This window comes from Microtus pennsylvanicus, chromosome 15 (genome assembly GCF_037038515.1).
Source record: "Microtus pennsylvanicus isolate mMicPen1 chromosome 15, mMicPen1.hap1, whole genome shotgun sequence".
Classification (NCBI taxonomy): Eukaryota; Metazoa; Chordata; class Mammalia; order Rodentia; family Cricetidae; genus Microtus; species Microtus pennsylvanicus.
The window spans coordinates 3,656,150-3,682,555 of NC_134593.1; the positions used below are offsets into that span (position 1 = coordinate 3,656,150).

Genomic DNA, 26,406 nt, shown 5'->3' on the forward strand with positions numbered 1-26,406 from the left:
ACTCTACTGCTCAGTGGACCTCTGCACTGTTGGAAGAGCAGCTCTGAGCTGTGGAGCTTCTCCTGGGGATCTTATGCACTTAGCCACTACAGAAAAAGAAAAATGTGCTGTTAAACAAAGGGTACTGGGAAAAGTAGATATTCACCTACAGAAGACTGAAATTAGGTTCATATCTTTCTCACTGGACATGTATCAATTCAAAATAGATCAAAGACTTGTAAAAACTGACATTTCTAGATGAAAATACAGAAAATACATAGTTTTCAACAAAATAAATACAAATAGCCAATAATTATTTTTAAGGTCCACCTCCTCCAGAATGGCTGTTTTGGCAAGGACGGAGAGCAAGAGCCTTCACTCGCTGCTGGTAGAGGGAGTGCGCACATTATGATGCCAGTTTGGAGGGACTGGAGCAGAGAGAAATTTATAGCTCAATAAAAAGAATAAAAATTATAAGGGAATAAACTATTATTCAAAGACAAAAAATAGAACTACCATATGACCCAACTATTCCACTCTTAGTCATATACTCAAAAAACTCCATACCTTAACACAGAGGTATTTGCACCTCCATGTTGATTTGCAAGGAAGTGGAACCAGGCTTCACATCTAGGAACAGACTAGTGGATATTAAAGTCTGGTATATATCTAAAATATTTTTCAACTCTAAATGAAAATAAAATCTTAGAGTTTGAAGGAAAAACATGGAAAGACTTAGAATGCATAAAATTGAGCAAAGTCACCCGATCTAGAAAGGAAAAAAGAGCGCTTTTCCCTCGTGTGCAGATCTTAGCCAGTGATGAGTGTAATTTTGTGTATCTGTAAACCAGTGTGCACTGGGTATAGGTGAGCATTTAGAAGAGAACACAGAAGGGGAGCATTCGGTGATGGAAAGGACGAGGAAGTGCATATTTCCGACAGAGAGTCATGGAGAATGTAAAGCAAATTGGTTTTCTCCTTTAGTTCTGTGATCTTTTTCTAAATGCCCTTTCCTATACAAAATGAAGTCTTTAGAGTTGAGTGACATTAGCATTTCTTTTTCTCAATCAGATCTTTGAAAATTGGCATTATTTCAATTTTATTATTTCCCAAGTCAGCATAGTCATATTCTGTAAACGTCTCTTAGAAAAAGGAAAAGGCCCTTCACTTGACCACAGTGGCTCACATTTGAAACCCAGCCTGTGGAGGTAGATACAGGAGAATCTATATAAGCTTCAGGCCAGCCTGGGCTACACAGGGAAACTGCCTCAAAAATGATTATTAATTCTTTAAAACTCTCTTTAATTTGAAATTTGACTCATATTTATTTGCTGGTTATAAGGACCTTTTTTTTTTCTGGTGGTGAGAACTTCTGGGGCTTTGTGCTGGCTAGGCAGTCACTCTAACCAACTAGCAACATTTGCACCCAAAAACAGTCTGCTGAGTAGCAGGAGGTTTAAGACAGTTTGGGTTTGTCTTTGTAATGGGAACTCAACTTGGGTCCTTTCATAAGTCAAGCAAATGTTTTAAAGTATATTATGACTATGTATGTGGTGTGTTAGTCATTATCTTTCAGAGATAGCATATTTACACATTTATAGATTAAATGATAAAGCACTAGAGGTTTGCTTTGAAATAAAATGCATGGCAGGTATTGAAGGTGAAGATGAAATCCATCATGAATGTAAAGTTTGGCCAGGCTCATGATAGGCTCCCAGGAGCCCATGTGCTATTTTCTATATGGTTAAAAATTTATTTTCAAATGTTCCCATCAGAAGCAAAAGTGTTAACTTGTTAATAAAATTTTCCCTTACTCTACTGATTATGAATTTTTTCCTCTTATTAACAGACTAAAGACATTAAAGAAATAGCCAAAAGGACGCAGGCGCTTCCAAAGGTGAACGTGAAGAGGAAGAGGACCGTGATCTTCACGCAAGGGAGAGAGGACACTATAGTGGCTACAGGTACTGTGGGAGCTATTTGATGATGCAGTGTTGGTGAAATTAGCACGGCAAAATCCCATACTTCTGTCATGTGCTTTCTACAGTTTGACGTTGGTATTCCTCCCCTCTACCCCTGTGGACATGATGGACAGGATTATAATTTATGAAAAGTCAACTGATATAGTTTGTATACTTTTGATCTTTGGGGAATTTTCTTAGCCTGGAACTATCTTTCTTTTAAAAAAAATAATGTTTTTCATATAAACATTTGCATCAGAATAAAATGCATGTATTAGATTATGAACAATTAAAATCCAGAAATGTTTCTCCTTCTGATTTTTTTTTCTGTCATTGCTGATTCTTTTTTTTTCTCTCCGTGTCTTCCTGGCTGCCTGGAACTCACTATGAACACCATGCTGGCCTCCACCTCACAGAGATTCACCCACCTCTGACTCATACCCAGCCCAATGTCGAGAATCTTATCTAGGGCCTTATGCATAGTAAACAAGTGCTCTACCATTGAGTTATAGCCCCAGCCATTTTATTTCATATAACCTCTCCTCTCAAGAGAATGTCTCACTAAATACCCTATGCTAGCCTTCAATTCCTGTGTAGCTGATACTGACCTTGAATTTGTAATCCTCCTGCCAGTTTCCCAAAGAGCAGAGTTCCTGATGATTTTCTTTCAAGAAGAAAAATCTCATATCTGTTTTTATAGCAGTCATAGACATAATAGGAATTTCATCTACTGAACAAATATTATTGGTTAAAATAATTAATATTTTAAATATGAGGCTACTTCATATTATATTTTAGCTTCTCTTTAAGCCAAATATAAGTCTTTTGATTGTATCCAGATGGTTTCACCTTAAATCCAAGCAGTTAGTTAATGATTTTTATAAACAGTAATATGATTATTACCGAAGTGTTTTTTCAATACTCAGCTGAACACTGAATATAACATAATCTTTAAAGATCTGCAAAACAAAATTAAAATACATAAAATGTCGAATAATCTAAATACAAAGTATACTTATACTTCTCATTTGTGGATAATATTGACTTGTAAAAGGTCAACAACGCTTTAAGAAAAGTATTCTACTGAAAATGACATAATTTTTTTTATTAATTTTTGATAAAGGTTCTCATTCTCTAGCCCAGGCTCTGCTTGTAACCTCTGTGTACCCAGGCTGGGCTCAAACTTGAAGCATTCTCTTACCTTAGCCTTCCAAGTACTGAGATTGCAAGTGTGTACCATCACATCTACGAAAGTAACTTTTCAAAATACTTTGTTTACTTCTATGTGCACTGGTGTTATGCCTGTGTGTATGTCTGTATGAGGGTGTTAGATCTTGGAGTTACAGACAGTTGTTAGCTGCCATCCGGGTACTGGGAATTCTACCTGGGTCCTCTGGAAGAGTGGTCAGTGCTCTTAACTGCTGAGTCATCTCTCCAGCCCCTAAAGTAACTTTTTAACAAAGTAAATATATAAAACCTGAAAAGGGTCAGTGATGAAATTATTGACCAACTTGGGTAAAGGGAGTCACACGAGATGTAAAAGACAAACTTGAGATTTGCTTCAGAAGTCGTCAGTGGATGGAACAGTTAAGTGAAATCCATGGTCAAGAGTCATTGTTTCAGTTGGGCATGGATACAGGGGGAATTATGATGCCATTATGCCTATTTATGCATACATATGTAATTTTTGATGCTGAAAACTATTGAAAAACTAAAAAAAAAAGAAATGTTTGTTTCAAACACATTCAAACCATGGTAAGTGACTTTCCCGAATAGATAAATATTATTACTAAAGCTTGAGTTCTAGGAGGGATTTAAAGTAAGGAGGCAGTCCATTCAAGGAGGATCTTGTAAGCAAGCCCTAGGTAGTGTGCCTCCTTCATTGCCGTGGCAGGAAAAGGCATGCTGCTAATTTTCATGAGAGAAAAGAAATAGCCTATGAAAGACTATCTCTATATAACACAGATGAGATCGTTTCTTGTTATAGTATGTGGGCCATTCCTGTCTTAAACCATGCAAGCTTCTTATAGGAAATGTAATACTGCCTCCAGATTCATAAGAAGCTATTGGTTACTCTTTGGGAAGACATTCTTTTTAAGTCTTTCTGTATCCAGAAACATGTATCATACAAGTGTCTTCCTCACTATCAATTTGCATAATTTTCTCCAGACTGAAATTTAGCCACCCTACCTGTAACTGGATTTTTTTCTGAGCTTAACTTTATTTATCCTTTATTAAATCTATTAAAGCACTCTTTAGAATGCTTATAATCAGGAATTTATTTGAGACAAGTCACTAGCTAATCTTGCTGTTCCTGCCATATGAAAATGAACTTAGAGGATGCAGTATATTGCGATGCATGATAAATTCAAGATGGATAGAGAATCTGTTCAGTGGTGTCAGCTACAAAAGCAAACATGATAAATGTTAATGCAGTTCTGAGCCCTGGGATAAGCTATTCAATGCACAAGCGTAGCTGAATCTCTTTGCTGTGTTGTTATTCATGGCAGCCAAATAAATGTCAATAATAAAAGAGAATTAAAGATTTTCATTTCCCAGAGGCAGTTCTCTAATACAGCTTGATCTTTCATTTCATTTGTAATTCGTTCTTATGTCAGGATGCAATCATTCGCCAGGCTCTGGGTGTCATGTTAAGTCATTTAATAATGATTAAGAACATAAAAATGCTTGGCCTGTGGGGCAATTCACAGAAGAGATGCCAATTTGTTATTGTTCTCCCTCCTTTCCTATTGAATATGGATCAGCCTTTTCCCACCTCCTAGCATTAAAATACTAATGGAAGATAGGGAGGGAAAGTGTCCCTTAATTTACCATAAGTGACATTCCAGAACGGTACAAGACAGTGCTAACACACTTATTAAAACACTAATTAGGACTCATTGTGCCTTAAACCTCACATTGCAGAGTATTTTCAAATGATCACACTGTTAAGTATAAGGCAATTTGCAATAATGTTAACAAAAATCAACTCTCTTGGCATTTTATTCTAGAGACCTCTCTCCTTTTGAGATACAATCTTTGTAAACCACTCTTTCCCATAGAGACTTGTTACTGAAAGGCCCATGCTGTGGTATGCAAATCTTCTAGTGCATCTCGAGGAAACATAGGTGGGTGTCTTCCCCACCCTGACAGGCATGCTCTGAGCAACGTTAGGATGGGCACCTGGGGAGACGTGTGAGGATGCCAGGAGAAGGATTTGTGGGAAATTTTTCCCTTAGATGATAGCTTTTCTGTCTGTCTCCATATCTCACTTTGAGAATCATTCAGTTAAGTAAATGACTAAATGGCCAGGTTTTGTGATTCTGTGACATGATGGAAGCAGAGTCGCCAAACATCTTCAATAAGTCAGGCCTTGATACATGCTTCTTTTTCTTTACTCAATCAAAATATATCAGTGACTAGGCACTGGAGAAACGGTCAAGAGTATGTGCTGCTCTTGCAGAGGACGCTAACAATCAATTTCTAGCACCCACATTGAATAATCACCGATAACCCCAGCTCCAAGGACTCCAGTGCCCTCTTCTGGCATCTGTAAGTACCCAGTGGCATGTAGCATACATTCACACAGGTACATAAATAAAAATAATGAAAAATAATATGTAACGTGTCAAGGGGCCTGGGGAGATGGGTCTGCCATTAAGGACATAAGCTACTCTATCAGAAGACACAGCTTTAGGTTGATCCATTGCTCTCTCCTGGCCTCCCGGGTACCCAGCACACATGTGGTAGACATACATGTAAGCAAAACACCTGTATACATAAAACGGTTATAAAAATGTATGGCCATTATGGGCAAACTACAGATTAAATCATTTCCACCTTTGAGATACATCTAAGAGTGTCCTGTGTTATATTTTATTACAGGTGTTAAAGTTAGCTGTCATCCTCCTGAGTCCTTTAATTAACTTGCTACTTCATTCCTTAGTTTCCATGTTTTACAAAACCACTAATTACTCTCTTTCCCTCTGTAATGAAGAGTCTTTGTGATTTGAAGTCCTAGTAAGCATGAAACTCAGAAGCACACAATAAAAGTCTGCAGATTCTAGGGTTAGATAGATGGCTCAACAGGTACAAAGGCCTATTATAGGAGTTTGCATCCCAACGCTCATTTAACAAGGAGATGCCCCATGTTCACCAATAGCCCCAGTTCCACAAGCATTGGAAACAGAAGAAATTGGGCTTGCTGCCTTCCACCCTAGTCAAGAAAATACGGGACATATGCATTATAATAAGCTGTACATATGCACAAGACTCATGTCAACCTTTGCCCTTTTCTGATTTATATTTTTCCCATTTGCCTTGAATTCTGAAATGCATTGCTTACTTTTTCCCATCATAGAGTTGGTTTGGATTGTTTGTCCATACTCTGCGAAAGCCGCTTGCATATGATCAGTGTCTGTCATCGGGAGTCACTTTATTCCATCCCTATTCCCGTGACTGCAATATTCATTTGTGATACAGTACTGTCATTGGCTGCAGTTATATTCTATCTTGGTGTCCTTTTATATCCTGGTTATTTTTTTCAATAAATAAAATTCTTTGTAATCTCATTCTGTGGATCTAAGAAACACATAGGAGTTTGTAACCATTATGGTATTGAAGATTTTCAGCTTTCAGTCCTACATTTCCAAGAATTGTACCAGTCTTCACTCTCACCAGTATATGGCACTCTAATGGTTCCACTTCTTTGCTGGCATGTTACTGTTTATCTTTTTAATTTTAGCAATTCTGGGGAGAGCATGATGGTATCTCAATATGATTTGGCTGGAATTTTCCTGGTATATATATAATAAATATGGCAGAACAATTTTCATCTGCTTGTTGGCACTTGGGTAATTTCCAGGACATTTTCATTGAAGTCTCTCTCCCATATTGGGTTGTCTTTTCAATTTTCAATTTATTTATTTATTATTTTTAGCCTGCATTTGATGGACTTTGTGACAATGCTAGCCTCAAACTTGCAATCCTCCTGCTTCACACCCGACCAAGTGCTAAGATTATAGTCATCAATGCTTCTTAACTCTACTTGGATGTCCAGCTACCCAACCCTTACCCCTATTCCATTTAGAAATTTTTCTGTATTTCACTGAATAGTTTTCTGTGCCTTTATTCTGTATCGTGGCTGTTTCTTTGTTGTTTTTATCCTATTTCTGTATCAAACACTGACCCAAAGCACCTGAGGGGAGGAAAGGGTTTATTTCAGCCTACATAGTCCACCATTGAAGGAATCAGGGCAGGAGTTTGAAGCAGAAACCATGGAGAACCCCTGGCTGCTGGCTAGGTGGGTCAGACCCTATGACATCAATTCACAGTTGAGAAAATCCCCCACAGACATGCGCACAAGCTTGTCCCTCCTCAGATGACCCTAGGCTGTTTCAGGTTTACAGTTAGCTTAACTAGGACACTCTTGGAGACTCCAGATTCATAGGTTTTATCTCTTTCTATTAATCATGTCCCAGATGATTTTGTTTGCTTTTATTTCTTTTGGGGGAAGGAGGGGGTCACATTTCAACCATTCCGTCTCTTGGTTTGTTTTCTGAAGTGTTGGGAACTTTGGAAGTTTGCCACTGCTGGAGTGGAAAACTTCTGGTTCGGTGTGAGTCTCTTTAGTGAGCAGGCTTTTCTTTAGACTCAATCCCATTACTGCGCACAAGAGAAAATAAATCACGATAACAAAAACAACACCCAAAGCCACTTAAAAGTAGAAGGATAACAAGTAGTTAGGGACAAGTGGCAAAAATTATGCAGACTGTAAAGTGAGAATTAAGAAAGGTAAGAGTAATAACTTCAAGTTAAATAACGGGCTAGGCAAGGAAAAATTAATCTGCCAAAATAAAAGGGGAATAGAGGGGGAAATGCGAGAAAGAGGGAAAGAGCCAAGGACAAAAATAAGTCCAATTACGAAATAAACTTTAATATGTATGAACAAAATTATGTGAGAATAAAAATAAAAAACATAAAAGGTTTTAAAAGTAAAGTCATTACCAAAAGATAATAATGAAGAAAGTTAGTTTTGTAGAAGGTGAATGAGCACTTTCTGTCATATCTAGCAACCTGAGTTTGACCTGAAAAATTCACTGGTGGATTTTGGGGGCTTGTTTGTTTGTTTGAAGAATACAAAGCTGGGCAGTGGTGGTGCACATGACACCTTTAGTTCCTGCACTCAGGTGGTAGAGGCAGGTGAATCTCTGTGAGTTCAAGACCAGCCTGGTCTACAGAGTGAGTTCTAGGACAGCCAGGGTTGTTCCCCCTCTCTCTCATATCCAAGAAGGAGCAGGAGAAAGAGGCAACAACCGCACTGAAGAACTGGAGAGGCTTCCTGCTGAGTCTCCCAGGATTGGAACTGGTCTGAGGCAGAACTGTTTGCTGGGTTGTGTGGTAGCTCCCCTATGTCCCATTGGTTTCTGCTGCTGTCCTGTGCTGGCTACAGACTGGTCCGGTCACAGATGGATATGTTTTCAGTGTTAGGACTGCGTTCACTTTAGAGCTTCTCTTTTTTTCTTTGTGTGCCTGATGTCCGTGCTAGCCCATATAGATCAGTCAGGTTCCCATTCTCTCTCGAGCAGAGTGTGTACACCCTCACCCCATTTTGTGCACCCAGGGACATCAGAATTCTGGGCAAGAGTGACAGTCCTTAGTATATGAAGACTGGCGATAGTAAACAGCCTTGAAAGGGAACAGAGTAATGGGCCCTCTGCCTGCCCCCTGAGAGTTTTCAGGTCATATGCATCAGTAACTGTGGGTGGGAGGAACAAGAGAAATGTGACTAGCATTTTGGTCATTCCCTCGCCCCTACTCAGTCAGTGTTGAAGATGAAGATTGTTTCCTTCTTCCTTCTCCATCCTCTTCATCTCCCTGCTTTTAATTCTCCTGTTACCTGCTGTTTCTGTCCTTAGAAATAATCTCCTACCCTGGCTCTCCTCACGCACCTCACCCTGGAACTCCCACCCCAGGTGTACACCGATGGAGTCAACAGTAAAGACATCCCCCACTTCCCAGGCAGATCTTCTCCGGGGAATTCCTTATGAAACACTGTGCCTTCTGTGACCCTCACTTCATGAAGGAGTTGTTTAAAGTTGGGGAGCTTGCTCGTTTTAGGGAAGAACAATGACGAAACCTAGAGAACAAAGGCCCTGGAAGCGGCATGGACCCTACACAGGGCTCCTTTCTGCCTGGGCTGCTGTTGCATCTCAATGCCCAGTGACTTCTGAAACATAAACTGTGGCCTTGACTTTCTGCACTATGAGATAGGATTTGCCATTTTATTTCTACCATAAATTAGAGATCATTACAAGGTTGCTGTGAAGGATCAACTTTGCTGTTTGTTATGACCAAATCAACAGTGTGTTTGCAGTCAGCTAGTCTGGGCTCTGTTACACATTTAAACCTTGAGCCTTCATAACAAACCCATGGAGATTGAAGATCTTAACTCTAGGAACTTTTGGAATTCAGCACACGAGGAAATCAAGATAGGTTTGGAAATAGACTCGTGTTTCTCAGTTTCTAGCATAACATTATTTTGTATATTTAAAATTAATTATATTTTTATATTCAATGATCTCTTGGGGGAAATAGGAAAAACGTGTTTTCTAATTTAATTTCTTTTTGAGATCTTGCTTATTTTTGCTTTATGTGCATGAATTTTGTCGGAATGTATTTCTGCACACCACATGCTTGTAATGTCTACAGAGGCCAAAGCACAGTGTTGGATCCTCTGAACTGCAGTTACAGATGTTGTAAGTGTCAATGTGGGTGCTGGGAATCAAACCTGGGTTCTGGAAAACCAGCCAGTGCTCTTATTGCCAGCATATATTTTTAACTGAACTGGTTGTCTGCTCGTGGTTTTTGAGCATATGAACCACGCGTTGTGGTTGCAGCACCACAACGTGTGCTTTGTGCCACTCGAGTCTGTATCTTGTTTTCCTGTGGTCACTTGGCCTCTCTTACTGGATAGACTTCAGGAATGATCTACTCTAACATAGCAGGACTTCATTTTGACTGGTAATAACCAAAAACTAACTTCTAAATAATCCTTTATTCTGAAACACCAGGTGAACATAAATTTTGAGGGCACATCATCAAACTCAATGCTATAATCTAGTATTTGTTTACTTATTCACTAGTTGATAAAATTTTATTCCTATATTTCCTCATGTTCCAATAATGACTATTTTCTGATTTACTCTTCTTTGCAAATTCTTGATTCTTTTTGCATTTTTTATTTTGATGTTTATTCTGTAAATAGCTCCATATCTCTTCATGGGGAGTCTGTCCTCATTCTATCATAAGTGTCCTAATAGCCTAAATATTAGTAGAGCCATAATGTAGAAATTAGGCTAGTCATAAAAATATTTTATTATCCTGGGAAGATGTGTCTCTTATATTGGGGTGGGGTTTTTTTTATAAGTTTTAACAAATCTGGGGTTTGTGGTGTTACATATTCACATAAATGAAATTCTCCTTTCTCTTCCTATTCCCATCTATTCAGTTCCTATCACAAAGTCAACCAATGCTTCCATATGTTTTGGGTTCAAAATACTCCATTTTATTCATGTATCATAGTTTGTATCTTCTCATATATGTCTTTGTATTTCTAATTTTTGTTTTTGCTTTTTTGAGATAGGGTCTCACTGTGTAATCAGACCAGGCTGGCCTGGAACTCATAGAGATCTGCTTGCCTCTGCCTTCCTAGTGCTGGCATGCCACCACTGCCTAATTTTTGTTATAGCAAATAGAATAAAATAACTTGGGGTTTTTTGGGTTTTTTAATTTTTTATTTATTATATATGCATTTTTCTGCCTGCATGTATGTCTGCATTTCAGAAGAGAGTACCAGATCTCATTCTAGGTGATTGTGAGCCACCATGTGGTTGCTGGGAACTGAACTCAGAACCTCTGGAAGAACAGCCAGTGCTCTTAATCCCTGAGCCATCTCTCCAGTCCTGAATAACATCATTTATAACTACCAAAATAGGTAGAAACAAACTAAATGTCCATCAATAGTAAAATGACTAAATTAATATTTTTTATTTATTTACAGAATGGGATGGCAATAGTGAACAGAGAATTACCACCTGGCAATATGAATGAATATAACAAATATAATGTTAAGCAAAGTCAGAGCCAAAGGAATAGCAAACTGATTTCCAACCTAGATGGGGTAGCAATAGCTCCTGTCAGATCAATCTGTCCTTAGGTAGCAATTCAATTTAAAATATAAAACTGGCCACTTATTGACAGTGGAGAGTAGTCAGAATAAATCAAGGACTGAAGGAGAATCTGCAGTTGCAGGAGAAAATGCCTTTCTCATGTCTTCTTTCTTTGGGTCATACCCAAGTTGGCACCATGTGGCCTGCCTAAAATTTGATATAAGGCATACACTCTTTTTTTTTTAAGATATATTTTTAGTGTGTGTGTGTGTGTGTGTGTGTGTGTGTGTGTGTGTGTGTGTGAATGCTATATGGTGCAGGTGCCCGTAGATACCAGAAAGGGTGGCAGATCTCTTGGAGCTTCAGTTCAGGTCATTGTATGATGCCCATTGTGGGTTCTGGGAACAAAATCGGTCCCTTTTGTGGAAGAGAAGCAATGTTCTTAGCTTCCAGGTTATCCCTCCAGCCCACCCTTAACTGGCTAGAAGACCTAGGAGAATTTGTCTGTCTGTATCAAGCAGAACATGAGTGAGAAAATATCTCTTAACCAAACAGGGGTAGCCCTAAACTCAGAATATAGACTCCGTCTAAATCTCTGAGTGACTCCTGAATTACATGTTTCACAGGAGAGTTCTAGCAGTCCAGATAAGGCTGAAGGAACTGAGTAGAGGTTTCCATTGTCCTTGCCTGGATAGTTTGGAATTTGTGTTTAGCTCTTTAGTTTACTTGCTTTTGAAAAACAGAAATCCGTCTTCATGGAAACACACTAAACTTGCTTCATCAATAAAAATCAAGTATTTGTCCTAAAACTTTAGAAAGTATTTTAGATTTGTAAGCTCCTGCTCTCTTTTGTAACTTTCCCACAATGCTACAGTAATGTAAAACCACCCATACACAAAGTGCCATGGCCTCATCCCATTGCTTTACAGCTACGAGTTATAGTTTGACAGCCACCTACACTACTACATCTCAGGGACAGGACTCAGGAACCCCAGAAAACACAAGCACTTCTATCCGATTAGTATAAAGAAAATTAATAGAGCATAACCCAAGAAAGGTAAGTTACAGTGAGATTTAAGTGCTTCGCTAAAGAGCTAGGTCCTACTTGAAAGGATGTGAGAAGCTGTTAAAGAGTTCAGAGCAGGTGTTCCAAATGGAACCTTAGGAGATGTGAGTCCAGGCTGCTGTCCAAATTGGACTGGAGAAGCAGGAAGGTGTGACCAGGACACTGATTTGAAAATGGAAATACAGATATGCAACAATAGAAAATGGAATTGGAACTTAATCATCTCTTCTACAGTGACTGAGGGCGTTCTGTATTCCAGGAGCTGGTAAGATGCTCTGTACATACTGGTCCCTTAGGAGGGAACTTAGAATACATGAAATCGAGGTGAAAAGAAAGAGTTTGTAGCAAATGGATATTTAAGGTGTTAAGGACCCAAAAGAGAGGGGGCAACTAAAAGTAGGAGGGACCTGAAGAAGTGCTCTGTGTAAGATTTGATGTAGATGAACAATTGGTGTTTGCCAAGTAAAACCAAGAAAGCATTTTAAGTCCAAGAAACAACACCCAAAGGTACACGCCAAGAGGAGTAGAGCAGAGCTCTGGTACAGTTCGGGGTGGGTACCAGAAGGCAAAGAAGGATCCCATCACTAACGACAAGGAGGTGTGTGTGAACAATAGCACTGTCTATGTCTCAAAAATGGAGTTCTGAGTGTGAGGTGCTTACCATATGCTCTTAAAGCTGACCAACAACCTAAAATCCATCTTTAGCCATTGTCACCAGATTTTCAAAATTGTGCACTATAAATCAAGCCAGTGAAATGGTTCGTCTGGTGAAGGCCCTTGCCATGCAAGCCTGGTGGCCTCAATTCAATACCTGAAACCCATGTAGATAGGAAAGAACCAGCTCCACAAAGTTGCTCCCTGACTCCCACTGTCAGCACTGTGGCACATGTGCTCACTCGTGTGCGCACACACATCCATCATGCACACGTGTAATCATAGTAAATATTAGTTTTTAACAGAAACTCACCTGTGTTCTTTTCTAAATCAGAAGAAAAGCCTTCAAAATGTATAGCATGCAAAAAGAACCTGAATTGCTGTAAATATTCCAAAGGCCTGAATCTAAATAATCAAATTAATTCCTCTTTTATTTGTTGTAAAATGCTGCTGTTGGAATGACGACCAGTCATTGAGAAATGCACGGAGTCTATAATTAGGCATCCATATTTGATGGGCTTGCTTGCCTTCCCAGAAGACCAGTGCTCCCCAGAATGCTTAAAGCTGCTGTTGTTTGCCCAGTGGTTCTGTAGCTCAGAAGGTGTCCTAGAAAGTGACCTCTGTTTTCAAGTTAAGGTCCATTTGTGATAAAGCCCCCTGGGTATAGCAGTTTTACCCAAATCATTAGCGGGCGAGTGATTACAGATCCAGGTCAAGTGTTGACGTTGAGGTCTGAGTGGCAAGCTGCCCTGGGAAGGACCTTGCTTAGTACGAAGAACACTTAGTGGGAAGCACGCAGATCTAAGAAACACCTGTAATCTCCATACAGGGGAGGTGAGGGCACAGGATCATGAAGTCAAGGTTATCCTGAGGTACATACTGGGTGTTAACGCACCCTGGGCTATGTGAGATCTTTCCCTCAAAAACAAAAAAGCACATAGAAACTTCTAGAAGTGATGGCTTTATGGATATATACATATTCAAATTTGCCAAACTGCATACTTTAGTTATATACAGCTTAGTACAAGTCAGTCATTCCTTGACTGACAATAATCAAAAATAAAACTTTTATCTTAAGATAGGTATATTAATAGATGTATTTCCTACGCCACTATCCATATAAAAGAAAGAATTGATTGCTAGGACTGGTGATACACACCCATGCTGGCCTCAGACTCACAGAGACCCACCTGCCTCTGCCACCTAAGTGCTGAGTTAAAGGTTTGTGCTACACTGTCCGGCTCAGAACCATTTTTAAATATATTTACAATTTTAGACAGTTTAGGTAGTCTGAATTATGAGGAATAGAGTGCCTTAATTTTTAACTAGAGTAGTATACTTCATTAAGATAAGAGATTTGCATTTGTAAGTTTGTGCTAATTTTGCATGACTATTTCTTGTTGATTACTATGGGCTGGATGTTAAATAGGTTTTGTATCTCAATAATAGTAATTTGATATTTTCGTTTCTGAGTGATGCAGAAAGATCAATGTTCCAGGTGCCCAATATCATAATAGATACCTTTAATAAAACACTTAGCTTTTGTACATTTTTTCTTTTATTAAAGAGCTTTCCTTTTAGAGACTACTAATGACTTCTTGGCAATGTCATTCTGGCTATAGTTGAGACCAATGTGAACTCTTGTTATTAAAGAATTATTCTATAGGTTAAGCATAAATATATTAGAAGATGTAGAGACCTAAGGAAATTGAAACTGGAATGTCTGAGATACGAATTTCTTTGTGGCGTTGATACCACACACCTTTAATCCCAGCACTCGAGAGGCAGAGGTAGGCCGATCTCTGGGGGTTCTAGGCCAGCCTGGTCTACAGAGCAAATAATAGGACAGCCAGGACTACATAGAGAAACCATGTCACAAAAAACAAGGAAAAAAAAACTTTCTTAAATGAATCCCTATGTGATGTTCCAAATGAGGTTGGCTAGAGTCTGAGTTGGTTTGTTTGTTTGAAAAAGACCTGTTTATATCCTAGAAATACTCAAAAGTAGAGGAACATCTCCATGGGAAAGCATTTATGTCATGTTTCGTGCAATAGGAAAATATTATCTGTGTGATGTTGTCATTCAAGAGGATGCCACAGAGACTGGAGAGGTAGCTCCTCAGTAGAACCTTCACTAGTGTGCTTAAGGCTCTGGATTCCACTGCAGAGGCTGGAGGTAAGGCAGCAACTTTGTACTTCATTATGTAGTGTTTTAGACGGAAACTAAGCCAACATAGTGGGTTCATTTGCTTTGTGAAACTATTTCACTTAGGATTTAAAGACTTTTCAATAAGTATAAACAAGTCAGAGCATAAAAAACACCTGCCATTAGAATCAAAGTAGCAAGAATGATTGTGTCAGGGGATAGATGATAAATACAATGTATTTTCCATATCTTAGTTCCAAGTTTTTAAAACACTTGACAGTTGTCCCAAAAAGAACCTTCTTTTAATACAATTGCACAAATTTCGCTAGCCCAAAGTAACCTAGACTCATACTGGCTGAAGCTCTGGGGTTTCATTCTACAGTGATGGCTTAATTAGCAAATCCTCCCTGAATAAAACCTTTACCCAAGGCTGGCCTTGGTGCAGCAGGCATGGGGGAAGGATCAATTTTCTCTAGCTTAGATTGGTGGCAGCAGGAACTAATGAGGCAGGGCCTTGAAAGTGGCTCTTTCTCAGATCTAACTCCTCAGGGGTTGGCTAGAGCTGATGCTGAGGGCACTGCTGCCCTCCTGGGACCGCTACAGCCTGGTTACCCAGGTGCTGCAAAAACAATTTCTGTGCCAAGACCATATGTGACTTTTAGGAGGCGCGGCAGGACTCTTGCTGTAGGCAGAGTGTTCCTTGTCTGATGAGTGTGCTAGGAGACAGCACAGAGAATCCTGTGTGCACTCCATGTTCTGCTTTTTCAATTTCATGAGTCTCATTTTACTCGACTATAAAATGAACAAGCTGCCAGGAAAGCCTCTGATGTATCTTCCGATTCTCATAGATGTTATATCTATATTAAAACAGCAAGCTTTCTATAAAGGGTCGAGTAGTAAATATTTTCTGTTTTGTAGAACCCATTATCTTTGCACAAAGGTTTCTGTGTGCCTTTTTAGTGTAGAAATAACCATATTTAACAATATATAAACAAATAGATGTGGCTATGCTCCAGTAAAACTTTACAAAATTGGCAGCTAGTCAGCTTTGGCACGCAGACTATAACTTAAGAACCCTATGGTAGATATTAATTTAATGAGACCATCATATTAGAAGAAGTATTTGGAGGATACAGCATACATCTTTCGGTCTGCCTTTCAAGTGTTGAGAACATGGATGTGTCACAGTGCCTGGCTCTCACCAACACTTAGGACTTTGTTCTTTGAAGTCTTCAGACATTCTCAGCCTAGTGGAAGAAGTTCAAAATTGTGTTGGTTACCTTTCTGGTGAAACAGGTTAAATTGTGCCTTTCATAGGATAGCGTGGGCTCTCAACATTTGTCCTTAGGGGTGTGGGTGCAGCTTCTTCAAAAAGGCCAGCTACCAAGCTTAGCACAAGAATTCTTAAATCTCCATATATCAGCATTTTAATGTTGAGAACAGTTTGTCTGCTTAATCAAGTCCCTTTATATCAACAAACTTTACTTCTGCTTCCAACAAAGTGAAAAGGCAATTACAGAATAATTAACCCAGCCCTGTTATTGTTACAAGGATTAATCCAATAATAATTCTATCTGCCTAGAGTAAGTAAAAAACAGGGGTAGTGTGTAGTGGTTCATGCCTGTAATCCTAGCACTTGGGCTGAGACAAGATTGCTGGGCTAAGGTTGAAAGAACCTGTCTTTTTGTTTTGTGTTTGTTTATTTTGAAAGGTTCTACCACTCCCCCAATTTAAACATGACCAAGTCTCCGGGTTAAAAATGTTGAACTCCACAAGCTGACTAGCTAGAATTAGAGCACTGGAATTAGAGCACCCTGTGTTCAGTAAGAGATCCTGCTTCAATAAATAAATAAAGTGGGGAGCCATCAAGGAAGACACCCAGCATCAGCCTCCAGCTTCCATATACACATGCACCCATGCATACAATCATATTACACACATGCACATGTTTTTCATAACTGGGTTGCTTGGGATCTTCCTTCTCTAAGGCCAGTTTCCTCCTGGCCTATTCCTCTAGCAGCAGCTATAAGCATGTCAGATCTAACACTGTCCTAGGAATTATACCTTGTCCAGATAAGCAAGACCACCCCAATCATATGACTCAGAAATCCCTAAAAACCACAAGGGTGTGTGGTGTGTGTGTGTGTGTGTGTGTGTGTGTGTGTGTGTGTATACGGACACTGTTCATTAATTTCCCAACTGCTCAGACATGAATAATCACACAGATACTATATTAATTAACAGTTTGGTCAATGGTTCATGCATATTTCTAGCTACCTCTTACATCATAAATTTACCCATTTCTATTACTCTGTGTATCGGCATAAGGCTGTGGCTTATTGGTAAGGGTCCAGGGTGTCTGTCTCCTTCAACAGCTCCATGGCTCATCTCCCTGACTCTGCCTATTCTTTCTATATCTCTTCCAGCCTGGCTGTATTCATTAACCAATAAAAGCAACACATAAACAGAAGGACCTCCCACATCGTGTGTGTGTGTGTGTGTGTGTGTGTGTGTGTGTGTGTGTGTGTGTGTGTAAATGCAGTAGCATTATCCAGAGAGTACATGATAGTGAAGCAAATTGTATACTAAAGATAAAGGACTCTAGCTGTCTTCTTATAAACCAGACATTAAAGAAATTGGAAAAATGTGAGTCCTGGGCCAGGAGATGACTCAGTAAAGTGCTTGCTATGAAAGTATGACAATCTGCATCAGATGCTCAGCACCCATATAAAGAAGTAGACCCAGCATTAACTGTCTGTAATCCTAGCAGTAGGCAGATCCAGATCCCTGGGCTTGATGCTAGCTAGTCTAGCCAAAATAATAAGGTGGAAAGCAATTGAAGAGCTAGATGTTGACCTTTGACATCTGTTAATACACATGTGTACACATACACCCTCACACATGGACATATACACACATAAACCAAAAAATGTAAATTCTACACTTCTCAATAATATTTTATTTGAAAAATGGTCTTTTAAAAAGCATTAAAATAGGTATAATAATAGTTTTAAGTTGTCCAGTTGAATTTCTAATATAGTAAGATTTTATGGAGTTCATTTATTTGATGGTGGTCATGGTTGTTGTAGTTTGGTGTTTGAGACAATGTCTTCCCTAAAATTCAAGATGCCCTTCACCTACCTGAACTCTCTTGGGCCTCTCAGCAGCTGGAGTTATAGTTGTTAGTCCTCATACCAGCTCAGTTATAGTGTGATAAATATTAATAATTATAGTTCACACAAAAACGTGAGCAGCCCTACTCTAATACAATAGCTGTCGTTGCTCTGTGTTGCTCTCATGGTTATGATCCCCTCAGCAGAGTTCCTTCTATGAAATAGCTCGCATCCCTCTGGAGAGAACAAGTGTTAACAATTTAGTGATTATCCTTCCAGACATCTTTCTTCCATGCATACATATTACATAATTCTATAAATCTAGGATCACTCCGTGTTCTCCCAGACTTTTCTCCTGAGACACTTTGAGTTTACTCTTTCTCCCTGCTCACTCTTTGAATCCATGTAAACTCTTGTGCTGTGACACTGGAAAGGGTTCAGGGACCATCTTTCTCATCCTAGCTCAATCCAGGACTCGAAAACACTGACAACAGTGAGCCATGCATTTCAGTTTTTAAAGCCTAGTTAGAAGCTTTTCTGTTGGGCAGAAATTGCTCTTCATGAAATGCATCCACTAGCTGATCTCAGCTTCTGGAAACCAGGCAGAATCTATGTGGGGTGTCTGTAGTAAGACGCTTCGTTGTGCTCGACCCTACTTCTAACTTGGCTCTAAGCCTCTGTTAAGCCTTCCTAACGTGTTCCCTACCTCAATTTTCATTCTATTTTTAAAACGTGTATTTTATTTTGTGTATATGTGTGTCTCTGCATGTATGTCTAGTCCCTGTTCCCACGGAGACCAGACGAGGGTAACAGCTCTCTAGGCGGCCATGACTCACCATGAGGGTGAGAGGAACCATTCCTGAGTCTGCATAGATGCACACGTGCTTCTGACCACTGTTGTTTTGTTTTTCATTCTTGGCCATTAAGGGTGTTCTTTCAAGTTTGTTTGGGTTCGTTATCTGCAGCAGTTTTAGGTGAGTTCCCTTGTGCAGTCTCCTGGCTTTAGTTCGTCATCTGCAGCAGTTTTAGGTGAGTTCCCTTGTGCGGCCTCCTGGCTTTATAGTCCCTGCTTGCACTCCCCATAGCACTCTATTTTCTGTCATGAGTGAGGTGCTTTATTTGTACAATCATTTGGAAAAATAACTTGAAACCTTGTTCAATTCATGTTTGCACAGGAGTGCTGGCGCACTGAGGTCATCTTAATCTGAGGTTAGGAATTCTAAGGGTTGGAAAGTCAGCAGCAGTCTTTTGCTATTCATGGTCTTCCTGCTTCTTGTTCACTATCCTTAATTCTTTAGGTTCCTAACTTCAGATGAGGAGTTGTTATTCTAGGGTTATTTTAGGGAAGGTTCTAAATTCTAAACGCTGCTCCAAGCCTAATCCCTAGGTACAGCCTCTGCGTCCTTGTCTGGTGATTCTCCATTCTTTTGTTAAGCCTTCAGGCAGGTTTCTTTGTTTGTTTTGTGGTGTGATGTAGTACTTCCTTGCACATGCCAAGGCAGGGCTTTAACACTGAGCTGTGCCCCCAGTCTAATTTTTTTAAGTATATATATTTTGGGAGGATAGCAGGGTCTTGTATTTGAGCCCAGGCTGGCCTCAAACTTACTCTATAGAAAATAGCCTTAAACTTCTCATCCTTCTGACTGTACCTCCCATGGGCTCGGATTATAACTGTATTACCACATCCAGTTTTATACAGTGCTGGGATTGAACTGAGGGCGTTGTGCATGGTAGGCAAGCACTCCACCAACCGAGCATCCTCAGATCTACAAAGTATTGTGTCCAAGCATTCTTGATAAAAACAGTTGTTCTGAATCCCATATGCTACCACTGCTATAAAAGTTTCTAAAGCCTACTTTAAAATATATCAATTATCATTTTTTTGTCTTTCTGGGTTGCTTTGAGATATAGATTAAAGATATGTAGCCAAGAATAAATTTGAACTCCTAATCCTTTGACATCCATCTCACACATGATAACATACATGAATGCCACCTCACCTGACTTCATCCTAATATTCTTTAAGGGTTTCTCTTGGGTGTTTGATATGATACTGTTTTTCAGATCAGATAAGTTAAGGGCACCTTCAAATTCAAATACAGAGTTACGCCATGCTTTCTGCTCAGAATTATGAATTATTTTAGGATAATTTTTTTTTTTGGGCTAGAGGTGAAGCACTTGTTGTGCAAGCCTGAGATCTTAGTGTTTTTTCTACTGCTGTGTAAAACACCACAACCAAGGCAGCTAATAAAGAAAGCATCTAATTTGGAGCTTATGGCTTCTGAGGGTTAGAGTCCATGAAGATGAAGCAAAGGCGTGGTAGCAGGAACAATGAGAACTCACATCTTGATCAAAGAGTAGAAGACTGAGGGAAAGAGACTGAGTATGGCTGGGGTCTTTGGAAACCTCAGAGGCCACTGCCAGTGACACACTAATATAGCTATACCTCCTAATCCTTCCCAAACAGTTCCACAACTGGGGGCCATTCTTGTTCAAACCACCACACCCAGTGACCTGAGTTTGAGCTCTGGAACCCATATATAGGTAAATAGAGAAAAACCAACTCTCTAAAGTAAAGTTGTCTTCTAGACTTACACGTAAGCTATGGTACATGTCCCCCTATACACACACATACACACCATACACACATACACGCCTCAAATAAACTTTATTCAGTGCTACTATTGTTAATCAAACTAGGCTAAAGTTGCCTAACATCCCTTGAAATGTCCATCACTTACAATATATGCTTTTCTCCTCCATTCTTGTCTGTCACTAGTCACTAGGCGCTGCACCATCATCTTTTCTCTGACATGGCAGGGCAGATCCTATTAGGAACTTGCTTAGCTCTATTGTTGTAATAGGAGCGGCGGGGCTGCGTCCCCGGCACCCGGCCGCCCACATGGCTAGCTCTAGCTTATGCCCCGAAATAATTACACGGAAACTGTATTCTTTTAAACACCGCTTGGCATTATATCTAGCCTTTTCTCTGCTAACTCTCGCACCTGGACTAGCCCATTTCTAATAATCTGTGTAGCCCACGAGCTGGCTTACCAGGAATGATCTTAACCTGAATCTGCCTGGAGTGGGAGAATCATGGCGACTCCTTGACTCAGCTTCTTTCTCCCAGCATTCTGTTCTGTTTACTCTGCCTATCTAAATTCTACCCTATCAGAGGCCAAGCAGTTTCTTTATTACTTAACCAATGAAACAACAGATAGAAAGATGACCCTCCTCCATCACTCTATCTTAGTTAAACAGTCATTAGTAGCAGTCTTATACACCTGCCATTCTGATGTCATTCGCTGGAGGAAGGCATGTGGCCCAACATGATAGTGATTGGGTAGAAAATACAGTCTTTATGAGCAGACTACAGCTCTCCCCGGGGACAGCCTCAAAGGAGAGGGACAATGAATATAATAGACAATGACCCCATTTCCTTCTTCCATAATAAAACTGATCTTTAGAATGAAAAGTCTTAATTTAATATGCCTTTTAAATCAACTAAAAGCAAAAAGCCAAAGAGCTAAAGAAATGTTTCAAAAGCCAATTGTAAACCTGGTGCAGCAGTTCACTTCTTTAATCCCAGCACTCGGGAGGCAGAGGTTGGTGAGTCTATGTAAATTCAAGGCCAGCCTGGTCTACACAGGCTCTGTCAAAACAACAAAAGACTGTGGTACCCTTGAACACATTAACCTTCTGTATCCACGGTCTCTTTCCCCTGACGCTTCTCTAGGCTGTTTTCTGTTCTCATTCAACACCCCTTACCCCACCTCTGAGACAGGACATCACAATTTTAAGGCTCAGGCTGGCCTCAAAGTCTCTTTAGCCCAGACTAACCATGAACTAGCCTTACATCCTTCTGCCTTAAATTCCTGAGTATTGACCATAGCCATGTACCTACCACAACCAGCATAGCCTATATCTTAACCAACTAGTCATATGGGGCTTTACTCTTCAAGAAGTTAAATATTTAAATATTGGTCTCCAGATGGTACAGAGCATCTCACTGTGTTTCTTGTTTTATAGTGTGTCTTCATTAGGATGAAAGTCTCTCTATCAGCTTTTCTAGAATTTTTTATTCAAAATTGTTAATCCTATTTAATTACTCTGCTTAACTTTTTAATTGCTAACCTCTCTCTAGATGCATGTACTATGACTTTTTTTTATTCATCATCCATGCCTACAAAATCTAAACTCCAAAATTTCTAGTTCTCCTTATATTTATGGTAATGTTCTAGTAGGTCTATTACTGTCAAGTGAATTTTTACAGTTTTTCTGCAGTGTTGGTGGTACCCCCATTTTGACATGCATCAGAGCAATTCCTATTATTCTTATATGAGCTTTCTTTTTTATTTATTTTTATTATGGTTTTTATATGTGGGTGGAGGGGCTGAGTATGTGGTGTATATACATGGTAGGAAGATAAGAGACTACATGTAGACCTTGGGTATCTTCTTTTTTAAAATATTTATTTATTATGTATACAATATTCTGTCTGTGTGTATGCCTGCTGGCCAGAAGAGGGCACTAGACCCCATTACAGATGGTTGTGAGCCACCATATGGTTGCTGGGAATTGAACTCAGGACCTTTGGTAGAGCAGGCAATGCTCTTAACCTCTGAGCCATCTCTCTAGTCCCTTGGGTGTCTTCTTGAATCTCTTCTGTTTTACCCCTTGAGACAGGATCTCTTGATAAACCTAGACTTTCCGATTGTCTAGCCTAGCTGAGCAGGGAGCTCTGGCAATATGCCTAACTATTTTCCACCCCCACCCTTACCCATCCCCAAACTGGAGCTCCAGCTGTGCCCAGCTTTTTACATGGGTGCTGGGAATCCACACTCAGGTCCTCATGCTTGCTCAGCAGGTACCTCATTGGCCACGCCATCTGTCAGCCCTGTATCATGTTTCTTAGATGCCTTCTCTTTTTTCCATTAGCAAGATACAATATTAGAGAATACTGATGATTTTATTATTTCTTAAACTAAAATGTGATAGTCTTTAATAAGTGATGGGAATGCAAGTTTTGTGAAAGAGAGGTGTTCTCTGTTACCTCTGTGTCAGAGCCGCCAGAGCTGTATCTCTGCAGCGTCTGAGTAATTGCTGCTCTCTTTATACTTGCTCTAGTAGCAATTGAACCCCAAAGAAATCACAAAATTCCCAATTGTTAGCTTTATAAATGTACTGATGAGTGCCTTGTTTGATAGGATAAAAGCTTCAGTAAGTGGTGTTCCCACCTGTGTGGTTCATTTCAAAATATTGTTTGTCTAATACACTGTTGTCGGTGACAACTGAACAAGAACTTTTAGGAACACTTGGCTATCCAGTAATGACAAATTTCAAGGCTATGCAAATTGTGCCAGTTCAGCCCCGCTCTTTTCTCTATTATCATATCAATTGAGTCAGTTCATACTAGACAAAGCAAGGTTATGGGAACCACCTAGAATATCATGCACCGTTTAACATCAATGCAACATACACGAACATCTGCAACTCCAGTCTTATTAAGAGGATGGGATGGAAGGCAATAAATGGTTTTCTTCACCATTTAATTGCAAAATAGTATTTCCTAATGTTTGCATTGTTTATCAACAGGAACTCCACCGATAATTGTATAATTACGGTTGCCTGGATTACAGTGCTCGCATGCATCTTGTCATTTATTAGAGTAGTCTGAGTTCAATCTGAATTTGAGCACATTACTCAAGGCTAATAATATAAACCCCTTTGAATGGGAGTTGCACAATACAGATATCTTGTGTAGCAGAAGAATGGTGTTTTATGATTCTTCAGCTGCTTTGAGGATTAAGCTAACACAGGAGAAAAGGAAGGCTGAAAGGCAGGGAGAGCCACGGAAAGCCACTAGTTAGGTTTAAGCATAGAGCCACTAAATATGAGCATAGGTTATGCTCTTCAGGATTAATCACAAGTAATTAGATGTTTGCTTTAAGCCAAAATTGGGCTGAATTAGAACAGGTTCATTATGCTGCAGCCTCTACTTCAGGCAGTATTTAAAGGAAGAAAGGGGCAGAAAATTACAAATATACAGAGGGAAAAAGCTATGGTGGTCACTTAGAGATGCCGAGTGCAGAAGAAAGCCTTGCTCTGTCTACACCGACTTCCGCTCCTGCTCCTGAGCAGCGGTGCTAGTGTTGCAGCCCTCAGCCACATGCTGTCTCCGAGAAAGGGAAGCCTGAGGAACAGTGGGTGCGTTAAAGCATCTAAGGCAAGAGGCTTGTCTCAACTTCATATATTTTAAGTATGAATATATGAATAGCATTTTTCCTTAACTCTGTTTTATGCCTAAGGAAGAAGTCTACAGCTTGCTCATAAGGTTTCATTTTAAATATTTTAATTTGTATTTACAGCTCCTCTCCCTCTCTCCTTCCCTCCACCAAATTAAAATATATTAAATTATATATTGGATGAGTCTTGTTTGAACTAGGCTGTTCCCAACTGATAACAATCTCAATTTTTATTTTAGTGTATTTATTTTGAAACAGCATCTCATGTACCCTAGGCTAGCTAAAGATGATCTTGAACTCCTCCTGCCTTCCTGCCTTGGCATCCTGGGTGCCTAGGTGTTGTGTGCACTGCCACACAGACAGGATAGAGTGCAGGGGTCTAAATCTCTGCACATGCAAGGCAAACAAACCAGCTAAACTACATTGACAACTCAAGGTTTGCTTGCTTGCTTGCTTGCTTGCTTGCTTGCTTGCTTGCTTGCTTGCTTCCTTCCTTCCTTCCTTCCTTCCTTCCTTTCTCTTTGAACTATCACAGCTAATTATCAGAATGAGAAGTGTAGGAGTCTGCCTCTTTACTAATATGATAATCCATCACTTCCATCTTCCAAACAATGTTTAGAACTGACTTGGTGGAGTAGTTTGACCTGTAGTTACTTAACATTATTGTAAAAAATCTTTTAAAAATATAATCACAGCTTCTACTATGAACTGAAAAGTTCCAGCTGTGCAAAGAAAGATGACATACATGGTATTATACACATATCTCTGCATATGCACATGTATACATAAACATTATATGCCTTTAACTGAATACCTGAGCAAGAACATTTTTCTGTACTGGACTTTGTAATGAATGAATGGACTCTACCTATTGAGACTCAAGCATATACCTCTCCTTTGAAGACCTTCTGTGCAGACGTTATTCGGGAATCCTTTTTGGAGATATTTGTCAAAACGGCTATGATAATAGCTTTGTCCTAATGAGCCCCAGTCTCTGTTTAGGGAATAATCGATAAAGTTCAAATTAATGTTCCATAATTCACATTACAATGCGCATGTAATTATTTTGAGATGAGGCGAACCCTATGCATTTAATTTACAGCTGTAATTAAGTAAACTCGTTTAATACTAATTAGATGAGCCTAAAAGGATCATAAGTTTGCGTATTTAATTATCAAAGTACAATTAGCAACTGATTTCCACAAAGCTTTCTTATCTTCAGCACAACACTGATCTCCACCCACATAACTTTTATCTTCATAGACCATCACCAAATTGAAATGCCTTACACACTGCGAAGAATCTACGTGGTGGTTTCCCATCTGAAAGAACGGCCTTAAGGATATAGAAATTAGCTGGGCATGGTGGCACACACCTTTTTTTTTTTCATTTAAACACTGATTGGCCCTTTAGCCTTACAGGCTAATTCTCACATCCCCATCAACCCATCTCTAATAATCTGTGAGCACCAGTCTTACCGGGAAAGATTCAGCATGTCTAACCTGGCGGCTTGCTTCATCGAGTGTGTCTGCCCGGGAGCGAGGCATGGTGTCTCTCTGAGGCATCTGCTCCCGAGAGAAGAGCTGTGGAGTCTGAGCTCACTTCCTCTTCCTCCCAGCGTTCTGTTCTGTTTACTCCTCCCACCTATCTTCTAACCAATGAGGACCAAGCAGTTTCTTTTTATTTAACCAATGACCTTCCTCCATCATTTCCCCTTTTTTGGTTTAAACAACAACAAAAAAAGGCTTTAACTTTAACATAGCAAAATTACATATAACGAAACAGTTATCAAGTAAAAGTTACAATAATCTTTATCATAACTAAGGAAAACTATAACTATAACTAACTATTCTTAACTCCATCAAAGACTCCAGAAAGATACAATACTACCTAAGCAAATAAGAAAAAAGCAACTTTTAAAACTCTAGAAATGACAGAGACATCTCGCTGCCTGGACAGTCACCCAAAGTTCTTCTGTACCGTTGGGGCATCCATCTTCAGCCTTCAGGCCCATGGTATCCAGCAGACATTTCCATAAAGCAGGAAAATTCAAAGTCAGTTTAGTCACTATCT

At 39.6% G+C, this 26,406-nt stretch overlaps 1 protein-coding gene across 2 annotated transcripts in view; it reads left to right on the forward strand.

Moving 5' to 3' along the window:
- Adk (adenosine kinase) overlaps positions 1-26,406 on the forward strand; it is a 407,022-nt gene that overhangs the window by 337,407 nt on the left and 43,209 nt on the right. For both annotated transcript variants that reach the window (XM_075949366.1, XM_075949365.1), the window contains exon 9: positions 1,829-1,943. In XM_075949366.1, the coding sequence (XP_075805481.1) occupies positions 1,829-1,943 (115 nt within the window). The remainder of the gene's footprint in view (positions 1-1,828; positions 1,944-26,406) is intronic.